Source organism: Leptopilina heterotoma, unplaced genomic scaffold (assembly GCF_015476425.1).
Source record: "Leptopilina heterotoma isolate Lh14 unplaced genomic scaffold, ASM1547642v1 Lhet_134, whole genome shotgun sequence".
Taxonomy (NCBI): Eukaryota; Metazoa; Arthropoda; class Insecta; order Hymenoptera; family Figitidae; genus Leptopilina; species Leptopilina heterotoma.
The window spans coordinates 2,491,541-2,511,763 of NW_025110853.1; the positions used below are offsets into that span (position 1 = coordinate 2,491,541).

A 20,223-nucleotide genomic window follows, 5' to 3' on the forward strand; every position below is an offset into this window, starting at 1 on the left:
TTCAAGTAATAATTCCAGGTGAATACTTATGAAATTCCAGTGAAAAATTTAAAAAAATTTTAGGCTGATAACATAGCTTCGGCTCTTAAAAGTCTTTTTAAATTTCCAAATACCAGAAACTTAATAATAATTACGATCCAAAAATTTTGTCTTCCTTAGAGATTTTTATATGGCGATAAGATAAAAAATTTTTCCGATTTTAAATTAAAATTGAGGGTCCCTATCAAAGAACCGGTTATAAGTTTTTTAAGCTCAAAATCATTGCCCTGTAAATAAAAAATTAAACTGTTTTTAATCCCTTTTTTTTGAGAAACATTTGGGTAATCTTTATACCAATACAAAATGTTTTCAAGAAATTAAAATTTGAAATCCTTTTTTTATTTAGAGGTCGAGAATTTTGAGTCTCAAAAACTTATGACCGGTTCTTTGATAGGGACCCTCAATTTTGTTAAAAATCTTTAAAAACAGGCAAGATTTCAGATATTTTTTTAAATTCCATACGATTATCAGGTTTTTTATACCCTTTTCTAAATTCCATTCCTTTTCCAGGATTTCCAGGCTCTGTGGCAACCATGCTTAGTTAAAAATTTTAGAAAATAGTAATTGAATCAAAATTATGAGAATAATTTTGAAGAAGTTACAGTAACAATATTGATATAATATACCTAACTTGAAGAAATCTTCATAACTATAGTTGTGAAAAAATTTAATTTATAGTTTTAAGTAAAATGTTCTTTTATTTAACTTGGACTGGTTATATTTTTGTCAGTAAATTGGTCCTTAAATGGTCCGTAATTTTTCATTTTTGGTCCGTAAAGTCCGTATTTTTAAATACTTTCACTGGTTCGAGCTCTGGATCCTGAATATTTCGTTAAATTTAAAATCAAAGAATAAAATTTACAAATTTTGTTTAAATTTAAAATAAATCAAAGTAAAATCCAAATAAAGTTTACAAAATTTGTTTTATTTAAAACAAAGTATAAATTTACAGCTTTTTGTTTTATTAGAAAAAAAATTAACAAGCGTATATAATAAATTAATAATTATAGTTTAGGAAATATTTTACACAATTGTTCTTTTAAAGTTAGTTAGTTTAAAAAAAAACAGAATTTAGAGGCCACAATTTGTCGGTAGTTTCTGATTATCCATAAGATTAGCCCAGTCTGGAACTCTATTTGTTTTTAAATAATTCTCTTTGCTGATGCATCTTAGTGGTAAATCGGCGATACCAAAAATGGCACCGCCAAGCCATGATGTATAATTAGCGTAACTTGGAGCTGTGTGAAATTTAAATTTTCTCACTTTTAATTTCTCCGAATAAAGTTCACTGCTCACTAAATACAATAATTCACTTTTGAGACGACTCGCAAAACCAAGGGCCATTGTTGTTCCTCCAACTAGAAGAATATTTTCCGCCAATACTCGTCTCATGTCAACTGGACACTGAAAATTTTCAGAGAAACAAATCTTTATTGCAAATTTTTATTGTATTTTTTCATTTATTAAAGATTTTTATAAATATTTTGGACTCGCTCAAATATTCCTTTGAATATTTGGATTTATTTCTCAGTTTATAATTTGTAATGCGAAACATTTTTATTTTTCTGGTAAAATATGTATTCTAATTTTTGATACTTCCTTTTTGTCCAATGTTTATTAAAACATTCAGATACGATTTCTTGAGATTATTTTTGAAAATTAGGACAAATTTAGTAGAAATTACCAATAATTAGGTATATAATAATAATCGAGATATTGTGAAGTTAGGGCTTTTTGATTCGAAATTATCATGTCAAAAGTTTGACAACTAATTTGTAAATAGAGTGATTAGTGTTTTTGTAAAATTAATTCCCCTAACATTTTTACAGTAACATGATTTTCACACGACAGGAAAATAAGTAAATTAAAGAAATTGTATCCAAAGTATTAAAAAATATTAAATTATTCAAAATCTTAAATAGACTATGAATTTTCTTTCTCAAATTCAAAAGATTCATAAGTAGAGTTACTCAATTTTTAGAAATAATCAATTATTTTATCATTTATTTTTATACTATCCAAACTATCCGCGCGCAAGCGCGCGGGAATGTTCTACTGAACTGTTTATTTTAAACAATTTGAAGGCATTTTATTTTTAAAAATTTGTAAAGAAATAATTATTATTATTACCTAACAAAAAGTTTGAACTAATTAAAGGTGGAAAAAGCTAACAATTATACAGAATTAAACTTTCATTTTATATTGTTTAGAAACTTTAAAGTTTACAAAAAAAATTTAACAAATTCGAACTTCCAATTTTTTTAAATTCTAATAATTTTCCTCAATGGTCTCAATTTAAATAGAATTTACATTACTGGACCTAAACTATGGCTAAAACAATTCCAATTAATATCTGGGTCATAAAAATGAATTTAATTCACAATAATAAATAAATATCCACAGCCGATAATCATCAGGAGGTGAAAAATTATTTTTTGAGCATATTTTATCTTTTGTATTGCTTATTTTAAACAATATAAAGCCATTTTAATTTAAATACTTTTTAAAGAAATAATAATAACACACTAAAAAATTTTTTACTTGAAACAGCGATAATTTTCTCTAGAATAGCGAAAGTATTAATTGAAGCACTAAATTAATAAATTAAATTAAATTAACATCAGATTTTGTAAAGTCAAAATAACGAATTCAACATAGACATTAATTATCTCAAAACTTTACCAAATTCACCTCAGAAATCATTGAATCCGATAAATTAGAAAAAAGTCATATAATGGAAGTTCTATTTTGAATTTCTAAAATTTAATGTTATGTTTACCACATTAGAAATAAATTTCAAGTGAATCCGATAAATTTTGTTACTTTCTTGTAGTACAATTGTAGTAAAATTGAATCTCGCAAAAATTGTTACATATTTTATACTTTTATTTCAAAAATAATTTTGATTACGAACATTTAAATTATTCTAAAAATTGAAAAAATAATTATTTATTTAGCTTTTTAAACAAAGAATTCCGTATCATTCGAAACTAAAATAACTGTTAGTTATTTTCACAAATAAAGTTTTCTACAAAAATTCAATTATTTTAACTAATAACATTTTCATAATATTTATGATATATCGAAAAAATTATTTATTATTTAAAACATTGTTCATAAAATTCTTATGAAGAATTCAATTACTTTTAAAAATAACAAAATTTTGCACAGAAATCCAATTCTTTTTAAACATTTTAATAAACTTTTCCGCAATAATTCAATTATTTTCAAAAATAATAAAATTTCTCAAAGGAATTAAATTATTTTTGAAAATTTTAATAAAATTCTTAGCAACTATTCAACTATTATTATTAATAATTCTTCAAAAGAATTCAATTATATCAATAAATAAGATTATTCCCGAAAGTTAATTTATTTTGAGGTAGGTATTTTAATAAAATTCTTTGCAAAATTCAATTATTTTCATAAATAATAAAATGTTTTTTAGGAATTCAATTATTTTCAAAAAAATTCAATAAAATTTTTACAAACTTTTCATAATTCAATGATTTTTGTTAGGATTATTTAGACGGGATCGTTTCAATCAATACACAAAGAATTAACATATATGATAACTAATAGTGATGTTTATTATTTAAACAAAGAAGGAGATGTTTCTTCTTCTTCTTCTTAAATGACTTGTGGCCTTGCCGAGTGTCAGAACTATTAACGTAAGAAGAATGAGAAATATGTTAAGATTAGTTGTTGTTATGTGAAATCCCTTGGTCAAAAAACATGTAGATAGGTCTCTCCAGCAAGCAAGCGGTGGGAACCGTATTTATATGTAGAGCTGGTTCCAGTGGTCTACAGAGGTCGTTCAGACCAGCGGGTAAAGTCAATTATAGGGATAGTTAAAATAAGGGATTGGATAAATATTTAGGCTGTAAGTTAAATAATTAAATAAAATGATGATTAAATGTGAAAAATTTTCCCAGCTCTCTGACCACTTGCTCATTGGGTGAGAAAACGAGTATACAAAAGGGGATTTAGCAAGTTGTCAGACCACGAATAATTGCGATGGATAAACGAGTTCGTCAAGAATGTTCTACGAAGTGTTAGAGGGGGCTCGCCTGCTTCCGACAGAAGAACCGGGATGGATGTTGATTTCATGCAACCCAGTGCCATTCTGAGGGCTGCAGACTGCACTCTGTCCAGGCATTTTAGGGAGGTCATAGCAGAATTAGCGAAAAGAGGAGAACCCCAATCTAGAATAGCTCTTATTAAATTTCTATAAACTGTCAAGGCCAGCATGGGAGAAATACCCCATGTGGCCCTTGTTATGATTCTGAGAATACCCAGTGCCTTCGTTGCTTTATTAGCTATCATCTTTATATGCTGTGTCCATTTTAGTTTCCGGTCCAAAAGTATGCCCAGGTGTTTCATTGGAACCTAGCCTTAATGCGAAGTCTTCATAGGATGATCGGGATTTTGTGAAGATGCAGCAAACCGTTTTTTGCGGGGCGACGTCCATTCCCAGTGTTTCAAGCCAAGCAGACAAACTCTCCAGAGCCGCGGAAACATCGGTGAAAAGATTGGCAACTGAGGAGAATTTTACATAAAGTAGAAGGTCGTCAGCGTACATGACAGCCTTCATGTTAGGTGGAAGATATTGTTCCAAATCTCTCAGATACAAATTAAATAAAAGGGGTGACAGGACTCCACCCTGTGGGACTCCAACACCACAGACTTTTGAATCTGATCCGTCAGCATTAAAAGAGACGTACCTTTTTCTGGTCATGTGATTGATGAAGTTTACCATACAGGGGTGGAAATTTAAATCCCTAAGCACTGTATTTAAAATAAGAGGGCGAACGTTATTAAAAGCACCCTTAATATCGATAGAAACTGCCAGAGTATGCTCTGAATCCGCAAAGCCGATCAGGGTATCAGTGACAAAAGTTGCAACACAATCAACCGCTGATCTTTGCTTTCTGAATCCAAACTGGTAGGAAGGAATCAAGCCCCGACTCTCCACATCGTGTTCCAGACGTCCCTGTATTAGTTTTTCAAAAACTTTTGATAGAACCGAGGTGAGAGCTATGGGCCGAAACCCCTTTCCACCTGATTTCGGTAGAGCTATAACTCTGGTGTATAACCACGAAGATGGAAAAGAGGAATGCAGAAGCATTCTATTGAACAATATTAAGAGGAATTCCTGTGATATTGGCCCCAAAAATTTTATCATATCAGCAGTGATGCCATCAAGGCCTGCCGCTGCTTTTGATTTAGAAGAAGAAATAGCGTGTTGCAATTCATTCCTTGAAAAGGGTGGAAAATCTTCACCGAGATGACTAGGTGTGGGCAAATATGCACGGAAAAAAATTTCCTGTGAAAATTACAAGATTTCCTGTGCCATCTATGAACGGCGGTTGTAGTATCCACAAACGGCTGAGTTTGGGAAATATACAAACCAGAATGAGTCTTGTCACAAACTTCAGTTTATGATTCAACAGCTTAAACAGTCACGCAGCAGACGACAAGCAGACGTTCACTTGAATTTTCTTGCGCATGCGTGGATTTCTTGGTGTTATAACAGATTGGTTTGTGGTACACACAACCCTATATTAAAGAACCAGTTGAGACCAGTAGAAATTGAACATGGATCTACTGGTGTCAACTTGCTTTCCAAATTGAAAAACTTTTCCGTGTAGCAATTCTACTGGTTTTAACTTGGAAATCTTATTTATGTAACTGAAACGGATATCCAAGATAAAATTGAAATGGTTCTATCTTGGATTGTCCTCTTCAATTTTTGTTTCGACTTGTTTTAACATGGATTTCCAATCTTATCATCTCTACTTGTATTTCCAAGTTCGCACGTACTACAAGTATCAGCTTGCATTTCCAAATACAAAATTAAGTTCAAGTATCTACTTGGTTCAATTTGGATTCTCGAATACTACATTTCACTTGTCCTGTCAAATTAAAAATCAACAAGCTTGAGTTTGGAACTTCCAACTCCAAATTTATATAGCACAGTGAAGGATTAATGTCATCTTGGTTTAATTTGAATCGGGGATGCATTCTATTTGGAATTTCAAGTTCAAATTTAAAGAGTTTGATTAATAATCGCTAATTGGAATTCTTTAAATTGTCATTTTCGCCAATTGTTATTTTTGCAAAGAATTATTATTGCAAATTTACATTTTACAAATATTTATTTTAGTTTACTGTTATTTTTCAAATTTGTTATTTTTGCAAACTTGCATTCTTCGCAATGGACAGTTTTACAAATTGTTAGATACTTTTGCTAATTGTTGTTTTGAAAATTTTATTTTTGCGAATTTGTATTTCTCGAATTGATATTTTTATGAATTTGTTACTGTTGCTATTTATAATTTTATGAAAATCTGTAGTTCACAACAAAACAATAAAGCACTTTTAACCGTTTTTTTTTAAATTTTAAATTTTTGTTATTTTTTTGCATTAACAAAATATTACAAAATTTAAAAAAAATTAATAACTCATAAAAGCCGTTTACAATAAATTAATGAAACTTACACTATTTACACAAAATTGTTTACACTCTTTTAATAGAAAATATTTGCATGATTGTAAATTTAAAAATTCCGTATTTTTAATAACAATTTTATAAACAATTTTAATTATTTATGTGTTCGACGGCTCCTGTTGCAATGAAACTCATAGGAAGTATACTTAGTAGTCTCTTCTTGAAACTCCCCAAAAAAAATGTTGGTATTTTCAATTTGGAATGTACATAACGAATTTTTTTATTAAAAACGCGCGCCAACTCCACAGTGGGAAAAAGTTGATTGTTGTGGTAAATTCAGTCTTTTATTTAAAAAAATTTATAAAAAACATATAATAATTGTAACGTCTAGACTAAATTTTCCACGACAATCACATTTTTCCCATTGTGGAATGGACGCGCGTTTTTATTAAAAAATACGTTATGTACATTCCAAATTGAAAATTTTTTATTAGGGTCTTCAAAAAGAGACTACAATGACTATACCTCCTATGAGTTTCATTGCAATTATGGAGGGGTAGAACACATAAATAATTCAAATTATTTATAAAATTGTTATTAAAAATATGAAATTGTTAAATTTACAATCATGCTAATATTGTCTTGTAAGAGAGTGAACAATTTTGTGTAATCAGTGTAAGTTTTATTAATTTATGGTAAAAGGCTTTTGAGTTATTAATTATTTTAAAATTTTGTAATATTTTGTTAATGCAAAAAAATAACAAAAATTTCAAATTTCAAAAAACGGTTAAGAGTGTTTTATTGTTTTGTTGTGAACTACAGATTTTCATAAAAGTTTTAACATTTTAGAAAATCAATGAAATTTTTTAACACAGTTGAGCTGGTCTGGCCCAGTCATTTTGGGAATTTTAATTTTTACGAATTTTCTGTTTTTTATTTTGCTTAATGTTATTTTTTGCAAATATTTGCAAAAAATTACAAAGCAGTCAAATGACATTTGAGCAAAAATGTATTAAATATTTAATTAATATTTTTTACATAATATCATATATTTGCAAATCTCTATAAATATTTTAATTTCTGCTTGTATTTTTATAGGTACTTACAAAAATTATAATATTTTGCATAAACTTATTACGTTTTCCAAAGTTGCAGTTTATATAGACAGGTCGAAAAATATTTCTCACGTCGATTCGATAGCCGCGGTCGTTAAGCGTTTAGATAGATAGGTCATAGGTACGGGGTTCGATTCCCATAGGGTACAAGTTTTAATTTAATACTTCCAGTTTAATTAAAATGTTTGTATGTCTGGAGCGTGCTAAGAATATAAAGTTATTAATGGTCATAAGAATCTTTTATTATTTTTTCCACAAATATTTTTTTTCAAAAATATCTGCTCAATTGTTACCACCTTGGATTTCCAATTGTGAATCGATATCCAAGTTGAAACAAGTTCATGTTGTACAATGTAACCTATTTGGAATTTCCTGTTGACTGTAATGTTCAAACTGAGACCAGTTCATTTTGAACTTGACATTCCAAATTCAAACCAGCTGAAAATACTTATCTACTGGTTTGAAATTGGAACTTACGTGACAATAACCAACTTAAAGCAAGTAGGCTCCTGATTCTACCCGGTTCTACTGGTTCTTTAATATAGGGAAACCAGCTTGTTGGAAACACAAAACTCGCCTGCATAAAGCACAACTTAACCTATTTGTATATTTTACGAAAAAGTTTGTGTTTTCTATAAGAAATTTTTTTCCGTGTGGGATTTCAACTGGAGGAATATCCTCTCTAATTAGGTCTTTCTGAAACTTAATGAATTCTGGTGTGGATGGATCTGTTGAGATGTTTGTGCGAAGTTGTCCAGATCGGGAAGATAGCGCTTTGACGGTTCTCCATAGGGTGGACATACCTCTAGATGGGGACATGTTCTCACAAAATTCCTTAAAGGCTAAGGATCTTTGTTCCCTAAGAGACTTCTTTATTTCAGCATTTTTGCGTTTGAATTCCTCTCTATTACTCATTGATTGATTAGAGTGATACCATTTAAAATTCTCCCTCCTGAGAGAAAGAAGTTTGTCGCATGTAGAATTCCACCAGAGTGGCTTTGAGATGGATCTTATAGATTTAGTTTTAGGGATAAAAGCTCCTGCTTTAATGAGACTTTGTTTAAGGTGGTCGGTAAAAGAGATATAAATCTCAGCTGGAGAGATCCCTGTAGAAAGTTGGTTGGTGAGATCTAAAGAATACTGATCCATAGAATCGCGATATGTAAGCCAGTTGATGCATTTAAGACAAAATCTGTTGCTAGGAGGAAGAACATGGTCGGGTGAAATATCTGCTCTAAATATAACTGGGAGATGATCTGAATTATAATGATCCTGGCTGACGTTTTTGAATGATGACTGAAGAATGGTTGACGAACAAAATATTAAATCCAGGTTGCTACCCATGACATTGGCGTCCCAAAATCTAGTGGGGATGGAATCATTGGAAACAAACAATTCAGAGTCCATGGTAAAAGTTTCCAGCGAGGAGCCTCTAAGGTTTGTGGATATATCACCCCAGCTGGTGTGATGGGAATTAAAATCCCCACAAAAAATAGGATTTGTTTGTTTTGGGAGTAAATCGAAAATGGCTGTCCACTCGTTTGGGGGAATATCCCCACCTGGGGGAGCATAGATGGTTGTGATTTGACTTTTACCAAAGAGAGTATGAACAGAGATCGAAGCTATGTCGATTTGTAAGTCATTGACGTGGTGTGTAAAAGTGTTAGAAATACGAAACTTGATCTCTTTTCGAACCAGTAGCAAAACTCCTCCTCCTCTACCATTGGGACGATTCTGTCTGACCGAAATATAATTTGGTAACTCAAAAACTGAGTCAGGGGTAAGCCATGACTCTGTGATACAGACTACATCAGGATTGTATTGCCAGAGAAGAGTCTCTAATTCTAATCGCTTGGGGAGGATGCTTCTAGCGTTCCAGAGAATGAGTGTCAGAGATTTGTGAATGGCTGCTGGTTTAGTCATTTTATATATAACTAGCTGTCGTACCCATCTTCGACGGGTTTTAGTTTCTACTGATATATTTGAACAGGTGTCTACCAATTGGGAATTTAATTTGACTGGGAAAAACTAATAATTAGTTACCATTAACTATTTCATTATCAAAATATTACCATTTGAATCAGTAAATGACTTTTTCTATCAAATACTATTTTTAACTAATTCAGATTTACAGAACAGTATTTGTCAATTTGTAGTACTTTATGCGTTCGTAGTATTTTAATTAATGCATTAATAATTAATACTAATTTTCCACCAGCTTTTGGAGTTATATAAGAGTCTAATTCGAACTAATTGTATCGCAAGTAGGCCCCACGTTACGACTGCTAAAATCAAAAATAAGACCTATATTGTAATCTGAAAGTAGGTCTTAAATTTTGACAAATAAAAATATTACATCAATAGAAATTAAAGCAAAAACAATTTTTTAAAAATAAATTAATATAATAAAACTTTTTTTAATTAGATAAGAAAATTCCCGATTTTTCTAGTCGAATTAAATTCCCGGCTATTTCTCGGGATGCCTTTCCGATTAATAGACACTCTGTTAAATGTATTAGTAGAAATTATAACACGTTTTTGATTCCCACATGGGAAATCTACATGGGATCTACTTTTATAAAGGAAACCATATTGATTCCTATGTAAAACCGTATGGTATAATTTTTCCATATCCCTATTAAAAATTTCCACATGGGATTTTACATTTTACCCGTTTTTGCGTAATGCCCGGATAGAATTTTGGAAAGCAACACCATACCCCAAACATTTCTAAAATTCAAGAAGAACAATTTTAATTCATAAATAGGAATTTGTTATTTATTTTCAAAGTCATTTCTAAAACATTTCTTGAATTCAAAAAAAAGAAAATTTTGATTCATAAATCCCAATTTGCCCTAATGGCATCTTAAGGACTTTCTGTGTCCCAGTGCCCGCTGAAGTCAAATTTCAGTATTATTGATACTTTTACTGTATACCCTTTATATTGAACATAAATATTTTATTTTCTACGTTAAATATGATAATACATACTATGAAATTTTCAAACTTAAAACCTGAAAATATCAATATAGAAATTGCAAACTCTCACGTTAATTGATTTTAGAAAATTTGTAATTGGCATCAAATTCATGACTCTAAACTTTTTAATAAAATAAATGTAATGAATGTAATTAAAAATTTAAAAACATCAATCGATATCACTACCAACTTAATAAAAAATTAAACAATATTCAACAAAAAAAATTAATTAAAAATTTTGTTGAAAATCAAAAATATGATTTTGGCTTAAAAATTCGGATTAATTATTTATATTTCATTTTTATAGTAAAAATTAGTTGTATTTACATTAAAAAGTAGCTACAAAAGATGTCACATCAATTTGACAAAAATTTAAAAAATTTGCATTTTTTTGATTTTTTGAATTTTGTGAAAAAAGCTATAACTTTCGTTCAGCTTAATATTTTTCAATCGGATATGGCTATAAATTTAAGTTAGACTAATACCTAAGAGACTATAAAGTTTCGCTTTAATCGGTCAAGTAGTCTTTGTGTTTATCCCGGACAAAATATTGCGTACAGACATACATACATACATACATACATACATACATACATTCATACATACATAATTTTTTTTATTGTCATTTTTGGAATTCTTACTACTCGAATAAAAAAACTAAACATGAAATTTCAAATTCTATGCAATGTACAGACAAAAGTCTGATCTTATTTATAAAGATTTGTCAATTTAGTCAGAATTAGACTTGGATAAAATAAATTTGTGTATAAGTAGTTACATTAATTGTTATATAGTCGGGATGGATAAAATAAACCAAAAAATAACGAAAATACGATAAACAAATCCAATTATGAAAAATTATTAAATAACTCCTTTACAGTTAAACTCAATAGTTATGATTAATTAAGTCTGGTTAAAATTTATAATTAGAGTCAATGTGTTGGTAAGGAGTCACGATATGAAATTAAATATTGGAAATAAATCCTACACGGAAAAAATCTTGGGTGACGTGCCGTTCCAAGTAGACCGAAAATGTACGAATGCGATACGACTTTAGTTTGGAGGAGCTGCATTTCCAACTTGGGCGTGCTGAACGCCCAAGATGCGGCTATTGCAGTCCCAAGGTTTTGAGTCTCAAATCTTGGGTGTTCAGCGCCACCAACATGGGAACGTAGATTTCCCGAATTGAGAACGTAGCACATCCAAACTATAGTTCCCCCACTTTTCGACGATTGGGATTGCACGTCACCCAAGATTTTTTCCGTGTAGTCAATATAACAAAACCTAGGAAAAAGCAAAAACAAAAAAACAAAAATTAAATAAATAAATAAATAAAGCAAATAAACGACAATAAACAATCAAAAGAACAAACGAATACACAAGCTTACGGATAAATAAATAAGCAAACAAATAAGATAAAAACAATACTTGAGAGGACGGTAAAATTCTGTAATTAAATATGCTATTATGCTTATTTATTTCTGTTGTGTTTTTATACTTTATAAATAATTTTTTACAGCGTTACAAAATAATTGTAATAAAAATTTTAATTGAAAAAGAAATAAATAAATTTCGTTCATTTGAATGTTCAAAACTTTAGGATCATTTCAAAAAGAAAGTTTTTGTAACTAACAATTAGCTCCAAAATTTCATACGCTTGTAGTTATACTACTTATTATCATTTTAAAAAGAATCTAAATTCTTTTTTGAAAAATTAGCAAAAAAAAATGATGACACTTACTTTTACTATTGCATCCAAAATCATAGTGGGAATACTAAGATTGTCATTATCTCGTTCCCAAAGTACTTCGTAAGCTTTTTCCCTGACGAATCCTGGAATTTCAAATGTTTTAACACCCGGGTATTTGACTGCTGGCGGTGGTGATAATCCATCTTCGTCTCCCAATTTCACGGATCTTTCTCTCGTTGTAACAAAACATGTTCTCACTTTAATATCCTCTACTACTCTATCCGCTAATTCTAAATCCGGTAGAGCGTCTTTCATTTCTTTCCTAATAGAACTGAAATACAAAGTGAATAAACTTTTTGGAACAATAGAAAAATACTAATTAAAAAAATAAATACTAATAAAGAAGAAATATTAATAAAAGAAGAAATATTAATAAATAAAGAAATACTAATAAGAAAAATAATTTACTCATGAACGGCACGACTGGCAAGAGGAAGAGCCTGCCAGGCTTTTAAAACAGGAATCCCCTCGAAAATTGGAATTAAAACCGCCTCCTCGTAACCAACATCGAGAACAAGTGCCGTTTCAGTACCCAAAGTGCTTATTGCAACAAGATGTGAGGATAAAATCATTAGTGAACCAATTTCAAAGTGACGAAACAAAACTTTAGCGAGTGTGTCACGAAATTGTGTTGTCGTTAAAAGTGACTCCAATACAACGACTTTTACATCCTTTGGACTAATTACTGCATGCCTAAAAAATAGAACTCGAAAATTAAATTTTCTTCCCTTCATAACCTTTTTGATAAAGTAAATAAAATAAATAAAAATATTAATTTAATATTTTAGGGTAGCCACATGTCAGTAAAGTCAGTAAAGTCAGGGAAATGACAGGAAAACAAATTTTTTGTCAGGGAAATTAAGAAAATTGAGACTTTTTTCGACTTATTTTCCAAAATTGCGACTTTTTCGATTTTTCTTCCAAATATTCCAACAAAAAACCACAATTTTTAGTAAAAAAGTGCAACTTATTTCGATTTTTATAGTGCAAAAAATAACTATAAACAAATCTTTAAAAAATTATTTTCGAATAATTTTTTAAGATAATTAAATTGAGGGTACCAATCAAAGAACCGGTTATAATTTTTTTAAGCTCAAAATTATTGCTCTGAAGTCAAAAATTAAACTGTTTTTAATCCCAATTTTTTGAGAAACATATTGGTAATCTTTATACGAAAACGAAATGTTTTCAAGAAATTGAAATTTTAAATTAGTATATTAAGCAACAAGGGTATAAAGGCAGCCATTTGTTTACGGTGATTTTTGTGACACGAGTGTCACAAAAATTGGCTGCCTTTATTCCCATGTTACTTACGATATTTTTTATTCCTAATGCACAAAAGTGGCGATTTCAGATAGCAGACGACAGGGAATAAAAGTCAGTCACTTGTTCGACTTATATGAAAATGGCGGCCGTTTTCTCCCTTGGGCAAAAATAACGCATGGGATCAGCGGTTATGTTTGCACATGGGAGAAAATGGACGCCATTTTCATATGGTCGAACAAATGAGTGACTTTACTCCCCGTCGTCAGCTATCTAAAAGCGCCATTTTTGTGCATGTGGGATAAAATATACTATTTTATTCAGAGGTCGAGAATTTTGAGTCTCAATAACTTATAACCGGTTTTTTGATTGGGTCCCTCAATTTTTCAAATGTATCTATAATAAAAATCTTTTTGAATAATTGAAAATTTTGAAAATTATTGAATTATCAAAAATGTTAATTGAAAAAATCTTTAAATGTAAATTTAAAAATGAAAATTAGCTTCTAATTTTTTAACGTTCATTATTTTCAGTATTTTCAATTCAATATTTTCGAAAATTTAAATACATGCAAAAAATAATAACATTTTTGAATTATTTTCATCATTTTGGAGAAGAAAATCATGTTCAAAACTTTTAATTAAAGTTTTTTTAAATTATACAAAAATTCTCTTAAAAAATTCAATTATTTTCGAAAAATTAAATAAAAATATTTTTAAAAACTAATATTTTTAAAATTGTTTTATCATAATTTTTTAAGATTCAATTATCTTCGAATAAAGTAGATAAAAATTTATAAAAATTTATTTTTTTGACTTATTAAAATTTCGGAGAAATCATGGTCATATTTATGATTAAAATTTTTCAAAAATTAGATTATTTTTATTTAGGATATTTTTAAAAAATTCAATAATTTTTAAAAGATTTTACCGAACTTTAATTGTTTGAAAATTTTCCAATTGTATATATAATTAAAAAACAATTATCTTTTAAAATATTTTTAAAAATTAATTGTAAGAATTTCTTTATTACAATTTTTTGAAAATATTATACCTTTCAATACTTAAGAAAAAAACATGGACAGTTACAATTATTATAAAAAATTGATTTTTATGTATTTAAATAATTGATTTAGAGATGAAGTTTAGTTGAAAGTTGTAGGAAATAATTGAATTCAGGAAGGGTTATAGGTAATTGTAATTTTTAGAAATTATTAAAATTCACAAATTTTACTCATTTTCCGTAAACTTTCATGTTTTCCTGTAAACAGAACTTTGTCAGGAAAAATATTTTTAATGTCAGTAAATTGATAAACTGAAACTTGTGACGACCCTGTATTACAAATATAATAATAATTGCATTAAGAAAAATAAACGTTATAAAATTAAAGTCAATAAAATATCAAATTTTTTTGTTAAACTTTATATATTGCAGTAGTGACTTCACTACCGTTACTTTAAGTGAAGAAGAAATTAACACTTACTTGAAAAATAAAAAATGTAAAAATTCCACAAGAAGTTGATACAAGTCTTCAGTGTCCTTATAACTGAAAATTCGACGAATCTCCTTCGCCTCAGGACACTTAACCTCTGTTTTTATAATTCCACGAGGACTCGGTTCACCCGCGAATCCAAATCTGTGTAAGAAATTACAATAAAAATAGGGAAAAATGAATTAAAATTTAATAAAAAAAAATTGTAAAATTTAATTTATCACATTGGAAAATGAAAATTACTTTGTATACGCATTGCCAATGTCGAAAACAACGACTTGCTTGTCAGAGGCATATCTTATTCCTTCATAACTCCTTAACATTTTCCTCGAATTATTATTTTCCTTACTTTAGAGTATTTAATAAAAAATTAAATCACTACAATAGTAATAATAATATAAAAAATAGTTGTTTACATTTTACACCATTAAAGAAGTGATTAAAAATTTTTGACAGTTTTTAGTACTTCTACTTGTTGTCAAGAGGGCGCAACAAGACATTGACGCAAGTACGCATGCGCAAATTTTTAAGCGCGCGCATTTCATAATTTTCGAAATTGTTCGAAGCGCAGGTCACAGGTGAAATATATACACACACACTTTTTAGTTATAATATATGTAATAAAAAATGTTCCCAACAGTTTCTGTCGTACTTCTTTAAACGACACGCGCTGGACGTGCTGAAACATAAAAAAGTGAAAAAAATGTGGTTCACAAATTGTGCGTGTAAAGTTTTAATTTACATCAAAGGAAGGTAAAACAACATTTATAAAGGTAAGCAATTTGTACTCCATATTTTATTTGTTTTACAAACATTTAGGTGAATTACCGGCATTCTTTTTCATTATTTTCCAAATCTTATGCGCAAATATTTATAGAAAAAATTAATAATTCTTACTTCTTATGAATCATATAGACATAACCTATATGTACAAAAGTTTGCTTTTGACATATACAAATATTTTCGAAATATAAAAATTATTTTGACAAAGGGAAAATCATCGATAAAGAGAGAAAAGTATTTTCCAAATATAAGAAACTCTTTATTCTACTTTCCATTTCTTTTCACAAGTTTAGAGAAATGAAAAGGTTGTAAATAATTTGCATTCTATATGGACATTGATTTTCAATCGTTTGTTATTTTATTTTGCCAATTGATGCGTAATAATATTGTATAGAGTAAATATTGATTATTCTATTTTCATTCCTTTTAAGTTATGAATATTAAAATACTTTTAATGTAGTTTAAAAAATCGCTAGTTTGTGTTATAAGGTAATATTAGGGAAATAAGTTGCAAAATTATTGTTCAATTAGGAATTGATTTCAGATAACCTGCTTTAACCACGTGTTCGACTGACAGTATTTCGAAGGCGTTATTACGAAAATTATCAAAATAAAAAGAATATCTATTAATTTCTTTTCTATTGTTTAGGTATAATTTCTTATTGAAGAACATAAAATATTTCTAATTTTACCATTTTTATAATTAAAAAATGGTAATAATAAAAAAGATGGTAATAATAATTGATAATCATATTTTACAAATAAATATATTATGAAAAATTTATTAAATTTGTAGTAGAATTTATTAATCTATATTGCGTTTAATTATTACATTAAATTGCATTTATTATACATATTGAAAAACAATTTAAATTAATAACGAATAAATAACAAATGAATATCAAATAATTAACAAATAATAATAACAAATTTAGAGAAAAGAATTGTAATATTAATATTTATCTCTTTTTGACACAAAAAAATTCGAAGGTCAAATACATAAAAAGGTGTTTTCCTATTAAATAAAATAGAAAGCATAATAAATATTTTTCTTTTTAGTGGTAAAAGTTAAAGTTTTCTATATCAATTGCAAAGTATAATATTTTCACATATATTGGAAAAGAAAATAGTTTATTTACCTTTCTGTTTACTATAATTCATTAATTCCACATGTATATATATTATATAAGAAAAAAAACAATTTAGTTTATTATACGTCGAAAACAATAATTTAGTATTGACATTTATGAGTAAAAAAAATTTTTTTATTTGTCACTTAATTTAATCGTTTTGATATACTTTATTTCAAGTTCAATGTTTTAGAGTTGAAGGTCAATGAGTTAATGAGAATTTTTGGTCTAACAATTGAAACTCATCAGGTGGAGTTTTTCCCTAATGTAATAATTTTCTTTGAAAAAAAATTCTAAAAATATTTTTCTCGCCCCCCACTTAAAATGTTATTTGCGTCATAATCGTATTGATCATTTATTACACTGGTTTACAGTGAAATTGTCAATCGAACAAAACATTTCTTTTTCGAATAGTAGGTGATTATTGAGTAAGAAAATCATAATTTTAATTTTTTTCCCTCGTGCAGTTTTTCTGTAGCTTCAAACTTTGCATTTTCGAGGTAAAACGTCACTTAAACTTACCTGTAGGAAAATTAGCTTATCAAAATATAATAAATGTGGTTTCATTGGAAAGGTTATTAAATTACCTTTCGATCCATAGGTCACAGAATAAAATTCAATGAAAATTGAGAAAGTTACAGTCGATTAAAGATCAAATTTTATGCCAATTTTGATGATTTTGACACCTAAGTAACTTCTACTATTTTTTTCTACATCAAACAGGAAAAAATGTTTAGGTTTTAGTTTTTTTAATGATAGACAATATGATTACAAAAATTTTGAGCCCTTATGGACCTCGATTGGATTAAAAATGACAATTCTACACTAAATTTAGTGAACGAAACTACTTTCAGCATTTCTAGTATCCCATAAACATTTGCAGCAAAAATTCAAGTAATAAAATTTAGTTAAGCCCTAAAGTGACTAAAATCACTAATCAAGGGTTTCAGATGTCGTAGATTTTGAATCCAATGTTAGTTTTTCAAATTTCAAAATGGCGGATCCAATATGACGGACAAGTTTTTTAAAATCGATGAAATTCGTTTAAAATTCGTTACTCGGGGGTTTTCGGGGTCGCTGATGACAAATCCGATGTCAGATTACAAAAATTAAAAAAATTTAAAAAAATTCTACGAAAATACTTTAAAAAAAAATTATTTTCAATAAAATTGTACAAAATTCCAATTATTCAAAAAGATTTTTATTCTAAATATATTTGAAAAATTCAATTATCTTAAAAAACGATTCAAAAACAATTTTTGAAAGATTTGTTTATAGTTATTTTTCGCATTATAAAAATCGAAATAAGTTGCACTTTTTTACTAAAAATTGTTGTATTTTCTTGCAATGTTTGGAAGAAAAGTCAAAATTGTCGCAATTTTTGAAAATAAGTCGAAAAAAGTTCCAATTTTCTTACTTTCCATGACAAAAATATTTTTTTCTAACATTTTCCTGACTTTACTGACATGTGGCCTGTCTGTAATAATCTAAAATCTTTAAAATAATAAATTGTTTCGTTTTTTCGGTTTTGTGAAAAAAAAAAATGTTTTCGATGCTCAACATTGACACTAACTTTGCAGGGACTTTATTAATTTAATTAATAAAATTTTAATTTAATTTTAATTTTACTAATAAATAGTAATTTTTAAATTTTACTAATTTATTATTAAAATGTAGTAATTCAAAAGCAAAAAGTTAGTCACTGATTTAAATTAGTAAATATTTTTACTAATTCATAATACTTATAGTTTATTCTTGTTCGATTTTGATTTTTCCTGTATTCCAGATAGAATTTTGACTTTTTGACATTTATTTGTGAATATTTCCAATTGTAAACTTTTATTTGAAACATTAACATAACGTAAATTTCAGTTATTGTCAGAAATGGAAAAAGTCAAAAGTTTTGTATGAAAATTAGGAATGATTCCAAAATTTAGAAAGTGAATTAATAAAAATTCCTAAATGCTTTCAATATTGTCAAAGATTGCTGGACATGGCAAAAATCAGAATTTTTTTTCTGATAAATGTTGATAATGAGAATTATTGACGACACAATATTTTATTTGCCAATTTTAATTCCTCTTTTTTTAAAGAAGAATTTTTTCCAATAAATATTTAATCAAATATATGTCAAAATAAAGAGCCTTAATTAAAATGTAATACGCTCAAATTCCTGAAATAATTTTTAAATATTTCACTTAAAAAAGTGTATAAATATGTACTGTGAAAGTCTTTCGGGAATTAATGCTTCTGAAATTTTGTGTATGTATCATAATTTGTATAGTTTTGAAACTAGAAATTTTAAATAGGCAAAAGTGCCGGATTTAAACTAGGAATTAATTATTATCTATCTCATTGAACTATTGCAAATTTTGGTGTAAATGCAAAATTTTATCAGCATAAAAACCACAAAAAACTTTGCATAAATGATGTGTACAAATGTCAAAACCATGGGTTGTGCACGTCAAAACATTGTCATAACCTCTTTTTAGTTCTATTCCTTGCGGTCGCGTTCCTTGCATTTTACGAGCGATCGCGAGTGCTTCCGATTATACTTCGGCTTAGCCATTGCATTTTACATATGTGTGCAAGGTGTGCAAGCTCACCGATTTAGGCAATATATATAGCATATAGCAAACCACCTAAGCTTGGGACTTTTGGCCGCGAGGGGGCAGACTTTCAAAGGAAAGAGCGATTTGGAGCGATTTGCATTACGTGCGTACTCTCCTCAGTTTCTCTCTGTTAACAATAAATACACGACAATATTCACTTATTTTATATTTTTGTAAAGACTTTTTTCACAACTTCCAAATAACTACAATGAATAATAAATTAATGATGCAACAGATAATTAATTATTAATTTACTATTGTTAATTCACTACAAATTATAAATTAGTATTAATTGCTATTAATTATTAATTAAAAATATGTATCTGTAATAAATAATTTCAAATTATTATTATTTTTATTTAATTATTGTTATTTTTAAGAAAAGAAAGAAATTGGACACATCGTTACAGATTTCTAAAAATTATTCATCAAATCCAAGAATCGTTTACAAAAAAAAATTGATTGATTGAGAAATTATAAAACTTTGAGAATGATTAAAAGGAAAATGTACCTTGATTAAGTTTTGTATACAATTGTGAGGATTGTGAGCGAAAAATGTGAATGATCAATAAATCACTTTCGTTTTCTTGTTACAAAGCGCATGTAGTA

The 20,223-nt window shown here is 28.2% G+C and overlaps 2 protein-coding genes across 3 annotated transcripts in view; one reads left to right on the forward strand and one right to left on the reverse strand.

Moving 5' to 3' along the window:
• Window positions 1–943: 943 nt before the first annotated feature.
• On the reverse strand, window positions 944–15,560 carry LOC122513104 (actin-related protein 10). The gene is made up of 5 exons (XM_043629356.1): window positions 15,333–15,560; window positions 15,081–15,233; window positions 12,743–13,027; window positions 12,326–12,605; window positions 944–1,443 (listed from the first exon to the last, which is right to left on the reverse strand). Exons 1-5 carry the CDS (start codon window positions 15,410–15,412, stop codon window positions 1,111–1,113), a joined length of 1,131 nt encoding a protein of 376 aa, XP_043485291.1. The 5' UTR covers window positions 15,413–15,560; the 3' UTR covers window positions 944–1,110.
• A 107-nt stretch (window positions 15,561–15,667) lies between these two features.
• Window positions 15,668–20,223, forward strand: part of LOC122513102 (osmotic avoidance abnormal protein 3-like) — a 39,197-nt gene continuing 34,641 nt past the window's right edge. Inside the window, exon 1 of one of the 2 annotated variants that reach the window (XM_043629352.1) lies at window positions 15,668–15,862. The gene's annotated coding sequence lies outside the window, so the exon portion shown is untranslated. Of the gene's footprint in view, window positions 15,863–19,205; window positions 19,718–20,223 lie in introns of those variants that run through there. The other variant, XM_043629353.1, reaches the window with a different exon arrangement.